The 20,982-nt window shown below is 39.2% G+C and overlaps 1 protein-coding gene across 1 annotated transcript in view; it reads right to left on the bottom strand.

Moving 5' to 3' along the window:
• Positions 1–20,982, bottom strand: part of UPF2 (UPF2 regulator of nonsense mediated mRNA decay) — a 140,508-nt gene that overhangs the window by 49,210 nt on the left and 70,316 nt on the right. Inside the window, 6 exon segments of the mRNA XM_044982034.1 lie at positions 481–585; positions 1,893–2,032; positions 12,024–12,207; positions 15,401–15,676; positions 16,260–16,463; positions 18,453–18,638. Of these exon segments, the coding sequence (XP_044837969.1) occupies positions 481–585; positions 1,893–2,032; positions 12,024–12,207; positions 15,401–15,676; positions 16,260–16,463; positions 18,453–18,638 (1,095 nt within the window).

A 20,982-nucleotide genomic window follows, 5' to 3' on the forward strand; every position in this document is an offset into this window, starting at 1 on the left:
CACACCCCCATCATTTCTTCACTGCTGCTTTTTGTTTGTTTGTCCTGCTTCCTTATTACAATTCTGTGACTCAAAGGAGAACCTACTTTACCATGTCAATTTGCTGGAAATATTCGTTACCTCAATAGCATATAAAAACTTCCACCCCCCCCCCTTTTTTTTAAGCAGTCCACTCAGTGTTTTCACAATGGCTATGCAATCTCTTCCAATGTGAATGAACATTTTCATGACTACTTGTGACACTTTCACTTTCCTAAAAGAGTCTTGTAAGCAAAAGCGTTTATACGAATGTCTGTGAAAATCAAACATTAAGGGGTTGCAAATGTCAAAGTGAACTTGGTTTTTGTTTGAAAGAACATTTGTGAATATTTTTTAGTGTATGTCCCCTAATCTCTAATGAGCATTATCTGCTAAAAATATTCAGTCAATAAAACTGAGCATGTAAAACCAGTCTCATTATTCAAAAGCAGTGGCACGTACTGTGTTCTCTTCATCAGTTTCATTCTCCTTATTGGAGTCTGTGAGGTAATCAGTATTCTCTTCTTCTTCTTCCTCACCCTCCTCATCGTCGTTGTCTGAGCACTCCTGAAATAGTATATTTAAAGTTCAAATTTTAATGACATGCTACATTTTAACATAATTTAATGAGAGAAACATTAAGTGCATTCACTGTTTACAGCCCTCCTCACTGCCATGAAATGCTGTATAACCGATTGATTGATCTTTGATCACAACATGCAATGTAGTCTGCTTTCAATGATAATGCCATGCCATTTAGCAACATTTACTGATCAGTTTTTGAATATTCATCTTACTGTCACACTAACCCTTGATCTGCACTATGCACGGGTCCTCATCTCGTTTCCAAAACTTGTTCTTTATTGAACAAGTTATATTTTCCCCACTGAAACTGATCTGAAAGCAGACTAATTTTTTATCAAAGATTAAACTGACAAGCTGTTTTATCCAGTGTTGTTGAAGCTGTGCTGGTCCCAGGATATTAGACAGACAAGGTGGGTGAGGTAATATTTTTTATTGGACCAAAAAGAGAGAGAAACTTGGTGAGAGAGACTAACTTTTGAGCTACAATAAGCCACAGAAGTTAGAATTTTCAAGATCACATATATTAGCGTATTGCACACTTGCTTTTTTTATTGGCTATATGAATTTGATTCAAAAGATTACTGAAGCAGTCTGAAGTAGTAATGAAGCCTGACACGATCCAAATGCTCCTTATTATCCCTATTACACAGGAAAAATGATGAACAGCACAAGGTGCCTCTTGTTTCCTTTAGTTTTCGTCCTTTATATGATAGTTAATGCATCTGCTCCAATAACTGGTATAGGAGATGGCACAAAAATAACTTTATATTTACAAAGAGAGGTAGCATACTCTGTTGGGCTGAGCACAGGGTTGTGGACTGAGGACAGCATTGAGTTCCAACCCTCCCTCTGCCACTATTTCTTTGGGCAAGTCTCTTGAATGCTCTGTATTCACTTTTCCACATATGTAAAATGGGGATATTATTGCCTACCTTCCCAGGGGTGTTGAGAGAGATTACTAAGGGCCAGGCATTAAGGGCCCTTTTTGCATAACCTGAGCAAATGGATTTTTGTACAGGAACTTTCCATAGCAGCTAGGAGGTAGAATCCTTCCCTCCATGAAGCACAAGCAGAACTGGTGACTCCACAGCACATAGGGTTTAGCGTCTCACCTAAACATTCTCTCTGCAACTAGGGCCCTGTGCACAGCACAGCCATGCTGAATTCACTGACTTTGAGGCTTTGTGCAGGCCCACGACAGGGTTTAGGCCTTTATGATTTGCGAAGTGCTAAGTATTATTTCCTTCTATGTAAGGACAGTGCAAAATAAGGTAAATTAATGTGATCACCTCTTCCTCTGGCTCATTTACTTCACTTTCATTTCCAGACTGTTCTTCTGTCTCTGCTCCACCTTCCTCCTCCTCTTCCTCTTCTTCCAGATTCTCTCCTTCCGTCAGAGAATCTTTTGAATCTTTGTCATTCACAAGGCCTGAGAAATGAAAAATAGGAAGGGATTAGGAATAGAATGTGTTAGACAGGAAGCAATGTTTTGCTGTGGCATCACATAAAAATACTGTATTGATGTATGGTAGTTTGAGAAACCCACTCCTAGAAAATGCTGACTAAAGTACTATGCAGTACTAGCGATTAAGTCTTGAATGATATGTGTATTTATAATTGCATAAGGTATTTCTTTCTGATCAAAATCATAAGAGAAAATGGTTTCAAAACAACTCAAGAAAGGATTTTTACTGGGAACATTTAGGAATTTCCACAGAACACTAATCAAGTAACCAAGTGTTACATCTCAAAATATCTTTGAAATTTCTTCAACTCCCCTGCACTACATTTTGAAGGCTACATTAAAATGACACAAACAACATCTTAGATGCTGTACATAAAATGCCAGATGCTAGAAGTTTTTGGATCTCTGCAGTGTGACTTTCAGTATTCTTGGAGATTTATCAAGAACTGTACAGACTGTTTAAGAAACACTTCAGAGCATGTAGTGACAATTCCTACAACCTGTGTTAGGAACTCTCAATTCTGAGCTCATCATTACATCATACAAAAGCACAGTAAAAAAATTTGCTGTTACTGTGATTTATTATAAAATGAAACTCTCACAGTACAGTGCATAATTCTGGAAAAAACATTTGCCTGTGTATAATAGATTCTTGTAAAACAAGCTGATTTTTGTTTCCCTTCTAAGGCCCTGAGATCCTGCATTTGAGTATGTATGTGCAAATCCTGCACCCCTCACAAAGCAGTCACCTAATGTCCCTATCCCACTGTAGAGAAGGATCCTTCAAAGGGTCCCAGCTCGTCTTACCATCTTCTCCATTGACAGACTCATTGTCTCCATCCCTGTTAAGTCTACTTTGTCTTCTGGTTTTTGTTTTGTATTATTTTGACTAGACAACCAACTCACTAATGCTCTTATCCTTCAACGTGGCCTGTTCTCTTAGCTATATTGTCTCCTTTAAATAATTACAAGTGTATTTTAATTTTGGTTTGGATAATTTTGGATTATCCCAGACCCTGCTATTACTTCACTAAATATTCTGAGATATAATTTCAATTCTCCTTTATGGAATTGGACCCCATTATACATTATCAGAACAGAAAATGCAGTTGGTATATTTCAGCTTACAATTTAGTCTAGAAATAGTTAAATTATTCATAAAAAAAGACATATGAGAATTTAATATGGCTCTGAAATATGGAAAAACAAGGTTATTTGTTTTTATTTTTGGAAAAAAACTCTTGCTAAAGCTAAGCCATCCACTACAAAAATGGACAAGCTTCTAGCACAAGTACTCTTTCATACATTCTTTAAATTTTTTCATTAATCCACAAAGCCACTTTATACTCATGGGGATTGTGGTTTGAGCTAGCGGAGAATGATATTGATGCTAGTCTTGCCCAACACACAAGATTTCAGCCAATGATTTTTTGAAGATACCCTTCAAAACTGGTGTAGTCAGTACACAGTACCTTATTCATAGTTTAAGCTATATGACCCATACACTTAGGATCTACAGTTAGGTTAGTTATTTCTGGAGCGCTAAGAAAGAACTAATTTCCATTCTCCTAGAACTTTGAGTAGCTAGTTTTGTTTCTTATTGCAGCAAGCAATACTTGAATCTACTCAAGCAAGTCTGGAGCTCATTTTCGTAACTGTGGAAACCTGAGCGGAGGACAAATTTTTGTAGCAAGAGAGATTTTTGGTTCTATGGGCCATCATAAGTGCATTAAATTGGGGCTTCAACACAGACCAACAATGATCAGCTCAGTACAGACTACCCCAAACACAACTGTATTGGCTATGTCCATGAATCCACTGCAGAAATCTTATTCACATTGCTTCTTTAATCACTATCCATGATTTGCGCTATAAGTCAAGAAAAGTGACAAGGAAGCATTTTGAAAATATGATGGTCTGTGTAGCCTTCAAATCTATAGATCGCTAGAAAACAAGGGCAGTGCCTTTTCCTGGTTTCAGTTCCATGACTCAAAGTAGACAAATTTTAACGTTCCCTAGTTTATTGTATAATATTAATTTGCTGGTTGGCTGTTAGACACTTCACTGATAACAGACATGCATCCGATGAAGTGGGTATTCACCCACGAAAGCTCATGCTCCAATACGTCTGTTAGTCTACAAGGTGCCACAGGACTCTCTGCTGCTTTTACAGATCCAGACTAACATGGCTACCCCTCTGAAATTTATTTTAAGTGTCCTAAAACAGGTCATGCAGTAACTTTTGCAATTTTATAGACACTCCAGTTTAATAATATAAATCTATACCAGAAGCATGACAACAAAATACTGAGGCTTCACAGCACATCTTTACTCAAATGCTTATATTAAACAATGCAATATTTCATACAAGAGGATCCAGTACTCCCTTGATTTAAAAAACAAAACATTCTTAGACGAGGTGCTCAGATAGAGCCTTAATGGGGGCTATGTGAGATACTTAGATCAAACTTGGCCATGCTGATGTATACAATTCTTATCTATTAAGATTTTCTAAATGAATAGTGATTTTGGGACCCCCATAGTTTTTTTTTTTTTGGTACCCAATTGGAGACTTTAAAAGGACCTGCGTTTCAGAAAGTGCTGAGCACGCACAATCAGCCAGGGCCTTTTAAGGGGTCTCGGACAGGGCACCCAATATCATAAGTCACTTTAGAAAAATCTGGACCTAAGTCCTTAATAAGACATTTAAATTAGCCAAATCTTGGTAATACTATTAATGGTAGGATATTGTTTTATACTTAGTGGAGTTTGACTCAAGTTCTACTCCCTTCCCCCCCACTTTCAGAGGCTCCAAGCTATTAATTTTCCTCCCTAATGATCACAGAATATCAGGGTTGGAAGGGACCTCAGGAGGTCATTTAGTCCAACTCCCTGCTCAAAGCAGGACCAATCCCCATTTTTTGCCCCAGATCCCTAAATGGCCACCTCAAGGATTGAACTCACAACCCTGGGTTTAGCAGGCCAATGTTCAAACCACTGAGCTAGTCCTGCCCCACCCCCAACTCCTCTCAAAACCAATGATGCTCCACAGACAAGCAAATGGACTGATACTGAATCACAAAGGTATTCCTAAAGAGGAGACAAGAGTTTTGTCTTTCATCTGCACTTCAAACCCATACAGTAATGCCTCACTTAAAGTCGTCCTGGTTAACGTTGTTCATTGCTGATCAATTAGAGAACACGCTCATTTAAAGTTGTGCAATGCTCCCTTATAACCTTGTTTGGCAGCTGCCTGCTTTGTCCACTGCTTGCAGAAAGAGCAGCCCATTGGAGCTAGCTGGTGGGGGCTTGGAAACAGGGTGGACCGGCAGCCCCACTATCAGCTCCCCGTTCCCATAAGTTCCCTGTGTAGCCGCCACCCAGCAGGCTACCAACTGCCGGCAGTTCAGCTGTCCCTACCCCCACTGCCATGTGCTGCTTCTGGGAGTCTCCTGCTTGCTGTGCAGGGGCGGGAAGAGGGGGGCTAATGGCAGGGTGTCTCCCTCCCCAATGTTCCTGCCCCCCGCTTACCCCATCTCCATGGGGAGGGTGGAGAGGACACGAAGGGGCTCAGGACAGAGGGAGCTTACTTGCAGAAGCTGTTATCTCAACTTGCTGATCTACTTAAAAGGCAATGTACTTGAAGTGGGGTCAGCATACTTAAAGGGGAAACACGCATCTCTCACATACACACAGTAACTCCACGCTTAACGTTGTGGTTATGTTCCTGAAAAATGTGACTAAGTGAACCGATGTTAAGCGAATCCAATTTCCCTGTAAGAATGGATGTAAATGGGGGGTGTTAGGTTCCAGGGAAATTTCTCTCTCTCTCTCTCTCTCTCTCACACACACACACACACACACACACACACACACACACACACACACACACACACACACACACACACTCACAGTTTTAAACAATTTAATATTGTACACAGCAATGATGATTGTAAAGTTTGGTTGAGGTGGTGAAGTTAGAGGGTGGAATTGGATGGGATATTTCCCAGGGAATGCCTTACTGCTAAATGATGAACTAGCATTCAGCTGAGCCCTCAAGGATTAGCACATTGTTGTTAATGTAGCCTCACACTCTACAAGGCAGCATGAATGGAGGGAGGGGAGACAGCATAGCAGACAGAGACACACACCCTGTGTGGGGGGAGGGAGAGAGAGAGGAAGAAATGCGCTTTTCCCCTTTAAGTATGCTGACCCCACTCTAAGTACATTGCCTTTAAAAAAAAAATCAGGAAGTTGAGACAGTAGCTGCAGCCAGCACACACTCTCTGTCCTGAGCCCTGTCCTGTCCCCACCCTGCTCTATATGGAGAAGGGGCAAGGGGGGGGCAGGAGTAGGGGGGAGGGGGACACCCTGACATTAGCCCTCCTCTTCCCCCTCCCCCACACAGCAAGCAGGAGGCTCCCAGGAGCAGCTCCAAGGCAGAGGGCAGGAGCAGCACATGGCAGTGGGGGTAGGGACAGCTGAACTGCCAGCAATTGGTAGCCTGCTGGGTGGCTGCTGCACAGGGAATTTAGGGGAGCGGGGAGCTGAGAGGGGACTGCCGGTCCAACCTGGTTCCAAGCCCCCACCAGCTAGCTGCAATGGGCTGTTCTTCCTGCAAGCAGTGGACAAAGCAGGCGGCTGCCAAACAATGTTATAAGGGACCACTGCACAACTTTAAACAAGCATGTTCCCTAACTGATCAACAACATAACAACGAAACAATGTTAACCAGGATGACTAAGTGAGGAGTTACTCTACAGGGTGTGTGTCTCTGTCTGCCATGCTGTCTCCCTCCCCTCCATTTGTGCTGCCTTGTAGAGCGTGAAGCTAAATTAACAATATGTTAACCCTTGAGAGCTCAGACTACTAATTCATCATTTAGCAATAAGGCATTGCCTGGGAAATATCCCACCCCATGACTCCACCACCTCAACCAAGCTTCACAATCATCATTGCTGTGTACATTAATTCTTATGGGGAAACTGGATTTGCTTAACTTCGTTTTGCTTGAAGTCACATTTTTCGGGAACATAACTACAACGTTAAGCGAGGCGTTACTGTACTGGCTGAAGAAGCAAGTATGCAATCTTTGGTTTCCATGAACAGATTACTATCAAGAACTGTAACACTTTTAAACACCACCTGAAGTTTAACGAAAAGAAATATATTTAAAGCTGTTCCAGTTTTACCCCCCAACATCCACTTACACTGGATGAGTTAAAAATCAAGGAGAGCAAGAGTTGTTACTGAGGAGCGAGCACCAGAAAAGCAATCATCAGAGAGAAGGGAACTGTGTAGGGAATACAAAGCCTAACGAAGGTATTTGCAGAGGTAAAGGGAATGTGACTAGAATGGGAGAAAGGGTGATGAGAGTAAAGAGTACTACTAGTTTTTGCTTCCACGCCAGCCTATTTAGAGAGCAGCCAACCCATCAGACTAGTGAAATCTTTTTAACTAGCATCTCCACCACATAAAAAAACAAAACAAAACTGTTAATAATGGTGAGAGCAGTTAGCAGCAATCTTCCCTGTATCATACTGATTAAATGCCAAGCAAAGATGTTAGAGGAGCACTATACTTGCTCGACTTGCTATCACACGAACAAGAAATATAATAATAGTCCTAGCCACTTGTGATCACTACAAATCACAAGCCATTTTTGCTAGAGTAGGACTATTAACCTTTTAGTCTTGATTAAATTTCCATTTTGGCAGTTACCATAAATTTAGGCAAGCAGAGTGTCTTTCCTACACAGTAATTTCAACTGGACACTATATTCTTCCTCACTACATGTCAAGCTGCTGCATCAAATTGTTACACCTTCATTTCCAACCGTGTATTAGCTCCTCTTGTATGAGCATGTAAATAATTTGTAAAGTTCTTCAGAATGTCTTATTCTTATTTATGCCACATATGTAGAGATAGATAGGCATATGTGCGAAAGTACTAAATATTAACACAGGCTAGAACAATGTCAAGTAAATACTATAAATTTTGTCATATACCCATTTTAATTATCTGGAATGTTTACCGAATCTCAGAAATAAATCCATAGAAATACTATCTAACAAAATTAATAAAATCATGTAGGAATAGATTATGATTTGGAGTTTGGTCAGATCCCTCATTAAAACTATTCAAACAAAATCTTTTCCACTGAAAACATTTGCGCCTATCATAATAGCTTTCAAAGATCTGAACAGTAAAAGACAGGTAAGAAACTTCTGGATCCTACTCTATGTATAGTCATAACAGCAAAGGATTAGCGACTATTCTACCATATGTGTGTTTGACTAGGAGAAAGATATTGGAAACTCAGTAGTTGCTCATTCAATAGCACCTTTAAAAATAACGGTGATCTGCCTGTCTGGTGCCACAATGAACACAATGGAATGCCATTCTCCCAAAACTGTCTCACTCATGCTCCAGGAATAAGGAGATCCCACTACTGTACTGGATGCAACTGATCTACAGAAAATGGTTCAGAGGGTGGAAATTACTTTGACTTACAGCAGAAACTGCTGGGCATCTTTGAAAGGAATATATTAAAATGCATATAATTAGTCATAATTTGCCTTTTGGGGGAGTTAGAGATCATAAAAGCAGTAGTTTATATCATGCCATGAGGAAGGGAAAAAAATTCCACCTAAAATGGTTTCCATTCCAAATTTGTTTTTCTCTTTCTGATCATCATAACATATATAAGGAAGTCAAAGTCTGATATTAATACTAAATTATATTTGAAGAATTTTAATTAAATGAATAGCACAGTGAACAAAATGCAAATTCCTCTTAAAAATAAAAATCAATGCATAATTTCTCCATATATTGACCCTTAAATTAAGAGATTACTTTGAGAACTGATTTAACTACAAGTAGCGTGGATCAAGTACTTGCCTATAAATTAACACTTGTAAGTGGAAAAAATCCACAAAACAGCCTCTAGTAAAAGAGGGCTTCCAATTAGAAATTCAAAATTATCAAATAAATCAGTTCAGCGACTGAATATATTAACAGCCAATGGCACTGCATAAATTTTTTTTTTTTAAAAATGCATCACTGCCCTAGTGTTTCTAGATATAAACGTTAGGGAGTGTTTGCTCAATTGAGCTGTGGGGTCCCCATGGCCTGGTGTTTGCTCCTTATGCTAACTAATTTCAACACAGATAACTTTGGAGTGTTTCATAAATGTACACCACTGTAGTTGGAATAAGAACAGGTTTACCTTTTAGTAACTCACAAATGCAGCACTAGTTTCCATATGCTCTTTAAAGAAAGCAGTCTATGAATCCAGTTTAATAGAAGCATAAAGAGAACAGAAGTAGTGTTTATATTTAGCATAAGTAAGGGAGTCACATTCTCATCGAGTAATTTCCTCCACTGAAAACTGTGAGCCTATTTATGAGCATTCCAAGGAAAATATAAAAGATTCAAAATGTTTGACAGTCAGCTTTCTAGAAATAGAGCTGAGGTCAGTAAACAGAATAGCAAACAGGTTCCCTTGTTTTATTGTAGTTCCAGACTATTCCAGTTCGAGAGGAATTGCTATTGCCATGCCTAACATAAGAGTAAGCCAACATGTGTCTTGGAAAATACAGGATTATACTGAACCTTTTCAACCCAGTGAATAAAGAATACTGTAACTCCACATGACAACTGTCATTTCTTCCTCTTATGCAGATCACCAATAGCAGTTCCTTGGTGACTTTTATGCATCCTGAAGGGAAGGAATTTCTTCCAGAAACCCATTCTGTCAACCACTTCCTGAAGTCTCCTCGACTCATTAAAGTCTCTTAAAGAATGACTGTCTCCAGATCTGCTTGCTACTTGCTAAATATTCCAAAAGTTCAAGCAATAGTATTTCTTCTACTTTATTTCTGTAATACATCATTGTTAAAGACACTGTTAATCTCTCTACATAGCAAACATTGGAACACTCATGACATTTTGTAGGCCTAGCCTTAAAGAGAAAGATACTACATGGTCAAGTTTACCCTTCCTAGAGTGCTGAAAAAGATGCCCAAAGCACCATTTTTCTCATCTCTTTAAGTATTCACTGGAGACAGGCTAACACCACACTTCAAAAAGAACTGTATATTTCAAAGCTCTTCCAATAGGTGGTTTAGTAAATAATTTTATCTCCATTTTATGGAATGGTGTTAATGAGGGTCAGAGAGATTTTGTGAAATGCCGAAGGTGGCGTAGCAAAGTCAGGGATGTTACACAGATCTTGACACCCATCCCTATGCTCAGTCCACTGGAGCCCAGCTGCCCATCTATATGAATTCTTGAGTGTGCCTATGGATATACAAACAACAAATACACTAACACTCTGCATTTCTGCAGTGTCTTTCCTTGAAGACTATCAAGATGGTTTTCAATCAATTTAAGCTTCAACTGCTATGAGGCAGGTAATGCAGAAGAAAAACTGGATGAAAGGGTCAAGGGAGTTGTCTGAGGTCACATGTCAAGACTGAGGAACAGAACTCAAATGACCCCCAGTTTCACATAATATACACTAGACCACATTAGTGGGCACAACTGTTCATTTCAATGACTCGATATTACACTACATGCTTATTTGAATGCCTTGTTCTTAGGTTTGCCAACTTGGTAATACACCTCTACCCTGATATAACGTGACCCAATATAACATGAATTCGCATATAACGCGGTAAAGCAGCGCTCCGGGGGAGCCGGGCTGCACGATCCGGCAGATCAAAGCGAGTTCGATATAACATGGTTTCACCTATAACACGGTATGATTTTTTTGGTTCCTGAGGACAGCGTTATATCAGGGTAGAGGTGTATTTAAAAACTGGACACTCCAACAAGAGTGCCGGAATCTCCCCTGTCCTGCCTCTTCCCCCGAGGTCCCACCCCTGCCCTGCCTCTTCCCCATAGGCTCCATCCCCGACCACTCTTCTTTCCCACTCCCCTGCATCACTCGCTGCTCTTCCCCTCACATCCCCACCTCCCGGTTCAGGAGGGATTTTCCTGCAGAGCTGGGACCCAATGAAGGTAGGTGGCGGCCCCGGCTGAGTAGGGGGTTGGAGCGGGTGATGATCTGGCGTCTCCCCTGCTCTTAGTAACTGGACCTTGTCAGGTCCCCTTTTCGACCGGACTTTCCAATCAAAAACCGGGCACTGGGCCACCCTACTTGTTCTACAAGTAGAGTGTTTGACTGTAATGGTCCCATATACCTTAAAGGAGTCCAGGTAATAGAACCAATGGATATGCTTGTGTGTGATGAGCTACTCAGCCACCAGGCCTGCTGGATGCACTAAATACTGCATCAAAGCAGCCAAAAGTATACTGACAAAGTTAGAGTTGGTGGATTTCCTCTTCCTTTTATACCAGTCATCATAAATAAAAAACAGTCACCTTTGTGTCTAATGTTTCTTTAGATACAGCAAATTAACGTGTTACCCAGATTCAGAACAGGTCAGGAAATGCAGAAAAAGGTTAAAAAACACCTGAGGGACAGTTTTCAGAGTGGTAGCTGTTAGTCTGTATCAGCAAAAACAACGAGGAGTCCTTGTGGCACCTTAGAGACTAACAAATTTGGGCATAAGCTTTCGTGGGCTAAAACCCGCTTCATCAGATGCATAGAGTGGAAAATACAGAGGTAGGTATAAATCCACAGCACATGAAAAGATGGGAGCTGCCTTACCAAGTCGGGGGTCAGTGCTAACGAGCCAATTCAATTAAGGTGCAAGTGGGCTATTCTCAACAGTTGACAAGAAGAGAGGAAAATCACTTGTGTAGTGCTAATGAGTTCAATGTAATCAAGGTGGCCCGTTTCAAACAGTTGACAAGAAGGTGAGAGTAACAGCAGAGGGATAATTAGTTTTTGTAGTGACTCATCACTGAGGGATAGTGATAGTAGTAGTAGTAATAATAATAATGACAGTGTAAAAGACATGAACTCTGATGATGTATTATTTCTTACCTAGTTTTATTAAGAATTCTCGTTCCAAGTCTTGTACCTGCCTGACAGATTCTTCGAGAGAATTGCAGAGTTTTATCTTTGGTCTCAACAGTTCTAGCGTATCACTTATCATATAGTCAATGTCAATAGGAAATGGATGGTCTTTTGTCCAAACTTCCAAATTCTTTTTCCACCAAACATACCTCTGAAATAAAAAAAATCCTCATGTTATAGACGTACTGTATTTCATGTTGACTGAAGCTATTTTACCAAGAAAAAAGACATTACCAAAACATTAAAGAAAATGTAGAAGTATACGAATCACAAAAAACATACTAAAGTCATGTATCTTGCTAAAACAGTTTGAAACAATTCAAAGAAAATCCCTAAAATAAAAAAATCCATACAGAATTTTAAAGTGACAATCCAGATTTTAATTACATAACGAAATAAATCTATGGCAACTGACAATATCATAAAAAATAAGTACAGAACGTAAATACTCTTTTTCGGGGCAGATTATTTCAATGGGAGATGGGCACCTACCTGCCCTTCATGCATTTCAAAACCCCTCTTTAATTCTTGTACAAATGCAGCCATACAAATCATGTTCATTTTTAAAAGGCAAGACCGTTTTCACAAACATGAGAACGTTAAAACTTTGGGTATCAGTGGGTGATATTCTATCAAAAGAATCATCATAATATGGACATCTTTATAGCAACTACATTCATCTGTAAGATGCAAAGTAAATTCTACCCTTATTTATACAAGTCTATTTAAGGGCAGGATGAGAGAACAATGAGGTTGTGCAGGTGCATCTGAAGGCAGAGTATGATCAGCAGAACCTTTATTAATGGTGGTGATGTTCAAGCCAGAAAGAACTCAGTCTGAATTTGAGATTTTCAGGACTAACAGCAATTAGGAAAAAACATCTTTTTAATTTTTAGACTGATCAAATTTGATATGTATTTACTGAGATAGAAACATCGAACCCCACAGTATTTTAAATAATCACTTCTTTAGTTTGACAACAAAGGAACTGAATTAATGTACAAGGGACCCTCGCTAGAATGCGCATCTAGATAGCGCGAATTCACATAAAATGTGTTCGCGGCCATGGATCCCAAATTTAATTACTTTAATTGCAATTCATTTTAATGTGGTACAGCACATGGATCCCAAATCTTGCGTTCTATCAAGGGTCCAGTGTATATGCCAATTAGGGTTGTCAATTTATTGCAGTTAACTCACGTGAGAAACTCAAAAAAATTACAGTTTTAATTGCACTGTTAAACAACAGAATACCAACTGAAATGTATTGAATATTTTGGATGTTTTTCTACATTTTCATATAAATTGCACTGTAAAAATGACAAACAAAAGAAATAATATTTTTCAATTCACCTCATACAAGTACTGTGGTACAATCTCTTTGTCATGGAAGTGCAACTTACAAATATAGTATTTTTTTTGTTACATAACTGTACTCAAAAATAAAACAATGTAAAACTTCAGAGCCTACAATTCCACTCAGTCCTACTTCTTGTTCAGGCAATCACTAAGACAAACAAGTTTGTTTACATTTACAGGAGATAATGCTACCCTCTTTTTATTTACAATATCACCAGAAAGTGAGAACAGGCATTTGCATGGCATTTTTGTAGTCGGCATTGGAAGGTATTTACATGCCAGATATGCTAAACATTCGTATGCCACTTCATGCTTCGGCCACCTTTCTGGAGGACATACTTCCATGCTGATGACGCTCGTTAAAAAAATAATGCGTTAATTAAATTTGTGACTCAATTACTTGGGGAGTCCCCTGCTCTACTTTACCTGCATTCTGCCATATATTTCATGTTATAGCAGTCTCAGACAACCCAGCATGTTGCTCATTTTAAGAACATTCGCTACAGATTTGACAAAAAGCAAAGAAGGTACCAATGTGAGATTTCTGAAGATAGCTACAGCACTTGACTCAAGGTTTAAGAATCTGAAGTGCCTTCCAAAATCTGAGAAGGAGGAGGTGTGGAGCATGCTTTCATATGTCTTAAGGGAGCAACACTCTGATGCAAAAACCACAGAACCTGAACCACCAAAAAATAGAAAATCAACCTTCTGCTGGTGGCATGGGACTCAGATGATGAAAATGAACATGTGTCAGTCCACACTGCTTTGGATTGTTATCAAGCAGAACCCGTCATCAGCATGGACGCATGTCCCCTGGAATGGTGGTTGAAGTATGAAGGGACATATGAATCTTTAGCACCTCTGGCATGTAAATATCTTGTGACGCGGGCTACAACAGTGCCATGAGAATGCCTGTTCTCACTTTCAGGTGACATTGTAAATAAGAAGTGGGCAGCATTATCTCCTGCAAATGTAAACAAACTTGTTTGTCCAAACGATTGGCTGAACAAGAAGTAAGACTGAGTGGACTTGCAGGCTCTAAAATGTTATATTGTTTTATTTTTGAATGCAGGTTTTTTTGTACATAATTCTACATTTGTAAGTTCAACTTTCATGGTAAAGAGATTGCACTCCAATACACCTCTACCTACGCTGTCCTCAGGAGCCAAAAAATTTTACCACGTTATAGGTGAAACCACGTTATATCGAACTTGCTTTGATCCACCGGAGTGCGCAGCTCCGGCCTCCCTCCCCCCGGAACACTGCTTTACATCAGAATTCGTGTTATATCGGATTGCATTATATCGAGGTAGAGGTGTACTTGTATTAGGTGAATTGAAAAATACTATTTCTTTTGTATTTTTACAGTGCAAATACTTGTAATAAAAAATAAATATAAAGTGAGCATTGTACATTTTGTATTCTGTGTTTTAACTGAAATCAATATATTTGAAAATGTAGATGATTAATTTTTTTAATCACTTGCCAGCCCTAATGCCAATACTCCTCCACTGCAGTTATCTTTTAAATTCCGTTTTTCTTTTATCCTTCTAATAAGAGATTAACACAAGCACTCTAAAGTCCATGAATGCTTCAGAATATTCCATGGAGTTACCATGACATCATCCAAATACATTTGACATTTTAATGCCATTTCAAAAATCTCTCTCATTAAAACTATGAACATCAGAATGGATTTAAAAAATCATTACAGACCTTGTAGAGTTCACAGTCAGGCCTCAATTCAGCAGAGTATTTAAGCACATGCTCAATTTAAGCATGTGAATAGTCCCAGGGAAATCTACAGGACCGCCCATGTGTTTACATTTAAACACATTTAATTGTTTTGCTGAATCGGAGCCCAAATGATAAAAACCTAAGTGTACAGGTTTTTTAGATATTATATAGATAAATCTTTAGCACCATGCGAAGATACACCCACCACACAAAGTTAATTTTAAACACAAAGTTAAGTTTATTAATACCTGAAAGTACACAAGGAAGCAATCAAGCTTCCGTTTGCTGGAACCTCTGTCAAAATATTGCCCACAGGTATCAAGGATGGTGCAGACGAGTCTAATTCGGAAAAGATGTTCTGGAGGGTCCAGTGGACTAGCAGTACCATCAGGGTTCACACCAAATGATGTAAATGAATATAGAGTTCGAAATATTACAGCTGACTCTACCATTCGGTAATTGTAAAGTTCTCCCAAGAACTTGGCACTGCTGATCCGTCGCTGATTAAACTTTGGCTGGTTAACCTTAAACAAAACCCAACATTTACTAGTTTACTGCAAGACACACATTTACTTTTATACATGGGGACACAATAGAAATTACTATAAGGAGCCTTACAGTATCCATTACAGAAATGTAAACTAAAAAAGTATGGTTTTGCTTTAAATAATATTGTCACTCCTTGATATGAATGAAGCCCAGTCCTGTATTATTTAAAAGAATGTTTCTGGAATTTAGCTTTTTTTTTAAATCTAGAAAAAGCTTTCGATAACTGTGAGCTCTATCATACTATGGACTTCCAAAGAAAATCATATGAAAATCCATGGCCTCAGACATTTAAATGCTAGACTAGAAAAGCATTATAAATAGTGCATAGGGAACAATCTCAGTATAGCAAGCGGATGAACTAACTACCCCAATAACCCCCTCTCATTTTTATTCTGACTTTATGATTGACCTTAAAGAAAGCAGCTGGCAGGTAGGTACAAAAATAATCAATGAAAAAACATTTTCCATAATCTCTATTTCTATTTTTAAATTTTATTTAGAAAGGTTTTATTTTAATTTTTCTGATAAACAAGTGAATGAACTTATAATATATTTTACCTCCATGCCTAGGCGAATATCCTCTAGCACACCATCCACAACATGAATTCCAACATCCTCTTGGTAAAGCACCAACCCTGCTAAGAGGTTAGCTACACAGTGAATACTATTGTATTTCACATTCCAGATGTTGATCATACAACATATAACATAGTCTTTCACTTCAGGATCCTGCCAGGGCAATTTGCGCATCTGTCTCAGGACCTAAACAAGATTTGTAAAACACAATTAACAATTCAGTAGGCAAAGTTGGGTGGATTTGTGTGTAAATGGAACCTATTATATCTTGTAGTCATTACAAATGCCACCCCCAAATACAAATGAAGTAAATCTAATGGATATATATCCCAAGCTATGGGTACCTAATCTAAACCCTACTCCATGAGAAGACTGGTGGTCCTCTTCAGCTTGTCATTTATTGAGGCGCTCTCAATCGTTCAGGAAGCCAGTAAGAAATCATGTTACTGGGAGTAGAAAGATCTAGAACAACTAACTCACTACAAACCCCAAGACCATCCTCTTCTGAAAGGCTCGGATAGCAGGAAGCACCACTTCATCAGTGAAGCTGGCACTTTATCCTCTTTTTCCTAAAATCCACGGAAATTAGCTGATACTTGTAATGGGACTCGGAAGAGCAGAACTATGATATTGGAACAGCGCTGAAAAAATACTAAGTTTAAAACCCTTCTCTTGAACAAAGTAAACAGAGTCACAACTTAAGTAAAGCTTATCTGAAACCAAACATGAACCTTAACATCTAAGCTACACATAGAAATTGTTTTAATGTGGAAAGTGAAGACTACAGAATAAAAACAAGGAGTCTAATATACCCTGAACTTTTAGGGCTAGATTCTCAACTGGCATAAACTGGTGGAGTTCCATTGCTGCTAACGAAGCTCCACCAATTTACACCAGCGAAGGATCTGATCCTTAACTTATTTACACGTGTTATTTATTTTGCCTAGTACTATTAAAAGCATAAAAGGAAACAAACCAGACCACTTATAAAAAGGTATGGAATACATTTGGTCTGACCTAATGCAAACACTGTGCAGGATGGAAACACCTCTCCCAGATGCTTTGGTACCATATTCACTCAGCACTGGATATGTAACACAGTATTTCTCAACCAGGGTTACATGTACCCCTGGAGGTATGCAGAGGTCTTCCAGGGGGTATATCAACTCATTTAGATACTTGCCTAGTTTTACAACAGGCTACATAAAAAGCACCAGCAAAACCCATACAAACTAAAATTTCATAGACAGACAGACAGACAATGACTTATTTATATGGCTCTATATACTATGCACTGAAATGGATGTACAATATGTATATTTCCAGCTAATTTTATAATGATATGATAAAAATGAGAAAGTAAGCAATTGTTCAGTAATAGTGTGCTGTGACACACTTTTTTATGTCTGATTTTGTAAGCAGTTTTTAAGTGAGGTGAAATTTGGGGGTACACAAGATAAATCAGACTCCTAAAAGGGGTACAGTAGTCTGGAAAGGTTGAGAACCACTGGTCTAACAGACATCCAAGGTTATACCCCAGAGATACTGTAGACTCTCCCTGCACACGTCTTAGAGTAAGACTGGTGTCCTTTTAGAGTTTGAGAGCCTCACCACCCAGTGTGACTAGATGAGAAACCACAGTGTCCTTTTCTGGGACTTGTATATTCTCAGACCTACTCCTCTTTTTCTTCCTGGAAGACTAAAATCATGGCTGGAACTCTATCTGGACATCCCCATTGACTCACCTTAAAACATCTTGCCTTGTTAGCATGCACATGCCTCTGATTTTAATAACTCAGACAGTGTGCCCGTCTCTAATATAATCCTGATCAAAGCATAGCAGAAGCAGTTTCTCCTCTCCTGGAAGTATTAAACATTAATCTCAACCCTGCCCTCAGACACTTGCTGTGTCCCAAATTTCTTGGATCCTTCAAAATATATGTCAGACCTGGATAATTCAAAACCTCTTCCCATCTTTTCAACCTCAATCATTTACATGGGTCAAGCAGAAGCCTTCTTTCCTAAGCATTAGTTAACTAATGATTCATCCTTTCACTCTCAGGTTCTAAATGAGTACCTATAATTATTGTTCTTGTAATAAATAATTTAAGAGGAAGAGTTGTATCATGTCACAAGTACTGCCATCTACCACACCAAGACTTCACATGGATTCACCTTCTCAGTGGTGACCTTGGAGAGATCCTTGTAAAGAAGCTTACGAATATACTCCTGTAGAGGTGGGCGTTTCTTCCTCACAGTTTTTTCAGCTGGAGGGGGATTACAGTAGTAGTATGCATTCTCCACCATTGTGACATACCGTGCGTCAAGATGCATTGCTTGTTTCTTTCTCATCATTTGTTCCTAGAAACAAATCAAAACTTACGTGAAACATGTTTCACATTAAGCTATTAAATTTCCCTCACACCAAAAGTCTTCATAGTGTAACTGATGGGTGGCTGGAGGCAGAAAAATACATTACAAGTATGTTGCTTGTGATGGTGGGGAGCAGAGCTCATCAGCCCTAGGGCTAATTTCCAGTTTATGTCTTATGTTCCTAAAGCTCATGCTTCAGGGTTTCCGCTGGCAACTGGGAGAGGTCAGGAAGAGATTATTTTCCCTGCAATGTATTCTGGGAGGTTTTTAAAATCTCCTTCCTCAGAAGCATCAGGGATGGCCAAAACTGGAGATGGAACATGGGGCTGGGTGGGATACAGCTCTGAGGTGGCACCGAGCAGTCTCGCACTCTCAGGTGCTTGGCTGGCTGGTTCTTGCTCACACTCTCAGGGGTCTGATCGCCATACGTGGGGTTAAAAAGGAATTTGTTCCTAGGTCAGATTGGCAATGACCTTGGGGGGTTTTCACCTTCCTCTGTAGCGTGTGGGCATGAGTCACATGCCAGGACTGAGTATTTCTAATTCAATCATTTCCCTGCCATTGGTGGGCCCTCAAGCACTAGTGAGCCTCAGTCCCTTCTAGTCTCTGCCTGTGGCACGCAAGTCTAGTTTCCTGTGGGCCTCATTTACTTTGGAATCATTTCCGTTGTTGGGTTTAGTGTGCAGGTCCTGGGTGATGTCGGTGGCCTATGATACTGGAGGTCAGACTAGATGAGCAGTGGTCTCAAACTCTAGGACTACGACAATTTTTTTTTTTGCACCCATCTTAAAAAGTCAGGTGAACGCTTGAAATTAAGTAGTTCATTCCACATAACCATCATAAAGCTCATTTATTTTCATCTATGTTTCACTAAGGATCATATGAAGAGGATTTAAGAGAAATTTAAGTTTTATCTTAGTGAAACCTATAAAGCTCCTATTTATTCATATAATGATTCTACTTAAGCTTTTCAGCTATTAAACATAAATCCTGTGTTTGTACAGTGATTAGCACAATGGGGCCCTGATCTATGATTAAGGACCCTAGATACTACAGAAATACAAATAAAAAATAGTGAGTTGAAATATTATTTAAATTAGCATAGTCAATCAAAGACTTCTTGCACACTTTTTACAACATGGTGAGAATCAGCAAAAATTACACTTTGATTCAATATTTACTTTCTTTCAGTGGTATAACCTCTGGTATTTATATTTCCCATTGTATACTTCAGTGTTGGCAGCTAGATTTTGGGATGACAAGATAATAGATCGCAAATAGAATACCACAGTACATGACTATTTCAGGAAAAATGGGAACAGGGGTCAGAGGTTGAAACCTGCTATACACATATACACATCAACACACAAGAACACAAGCAGTTCTAAACTGGTATATTGCACAATTAAAAATATTAAGATTTAATTGAAATTGTATCATACAATATTTAAAACAAAATTATATAAATCACACCAAGGTTATCACAGGCTCCACATAGTCTGAACAACTCTGAAGCTGGCCCAGAGCCTAAAGGGATCACCTAACTTTGGATGATTACGTATTAAGAAACCAAATAGTAATCAATCACACCATTTAAGGATGTATCCAAATCTTCGCTTGCCTATGCATAGTAACCTAGAGCATCAAATCTAGCTATCATCAAAACTCAGGTTTCCAGTACTTTTTTCATTCCCACATGCAAAAGCTGTTAGTGAAGCCCAAGTGGTCTAGTCAAAGTGAAGAACAGTTTACATTATTTCACTGTAGTCTTGCCCTGCTAATCAGAAAAGTCTAGAAGGAGGTTGAAGATTGTGAGAGCAATAGGTAATGCAGTCCAATATCCATCTAGAGAGTCTTTTTAAGAAACTGAGGATCCCTTAGATCTGTCCGCAATAGAGAGAAATCATCTGGGAGACTTCTTGAAGGGCTTAGTCTATCCAAATATAAGGCTAACGATCTCCTGACATCGAGTGTGTGTAATGTCGCGTTCCTTTTGTCCTAGGGTGGTTTCAGAAAGAAGATTGGGAAGTGGATAATCTAGTTTATACGGAAGTGCAAAGATATTTTCGGTAGGAATCTTGGGTGTGGTCATAGTCTTTGAATAAGACTGTAAAGGGTGAGGGTAACTCATTAGAGCCCCTATCTCTCTCATACTTCGAGCAGAAGTAATGGCTACTAAAAATGTGGTTTTCCTAGAGAGGTGTAGAAGTGAGGAGGTGGCCATGGGTTCAAAAGGTGGTCTGGTTAGACGCCTGAGGACAAAGTTGAGGTCTCATGTCAGTACAGGGCATCTGATTTGTGGGAAGAGGTTACCCATACCCTTGAGAAACCA

Source organism: Mauremys mutica, chromosome 1 (assembly GCF_020497125.1).
Source record: "Mauremys mutica isolate MM-2020 ecotype Southern chromosome 1, ASM2049712v1, whole genome shotgun sequence".
In the NCBI taxonomy this organism is placed as follows: domain Eukaryota; kingdom Metazoa; phylum Chordata; order Testudines; family Geoemydidae; genus Mauremys; species Mauremys mutica.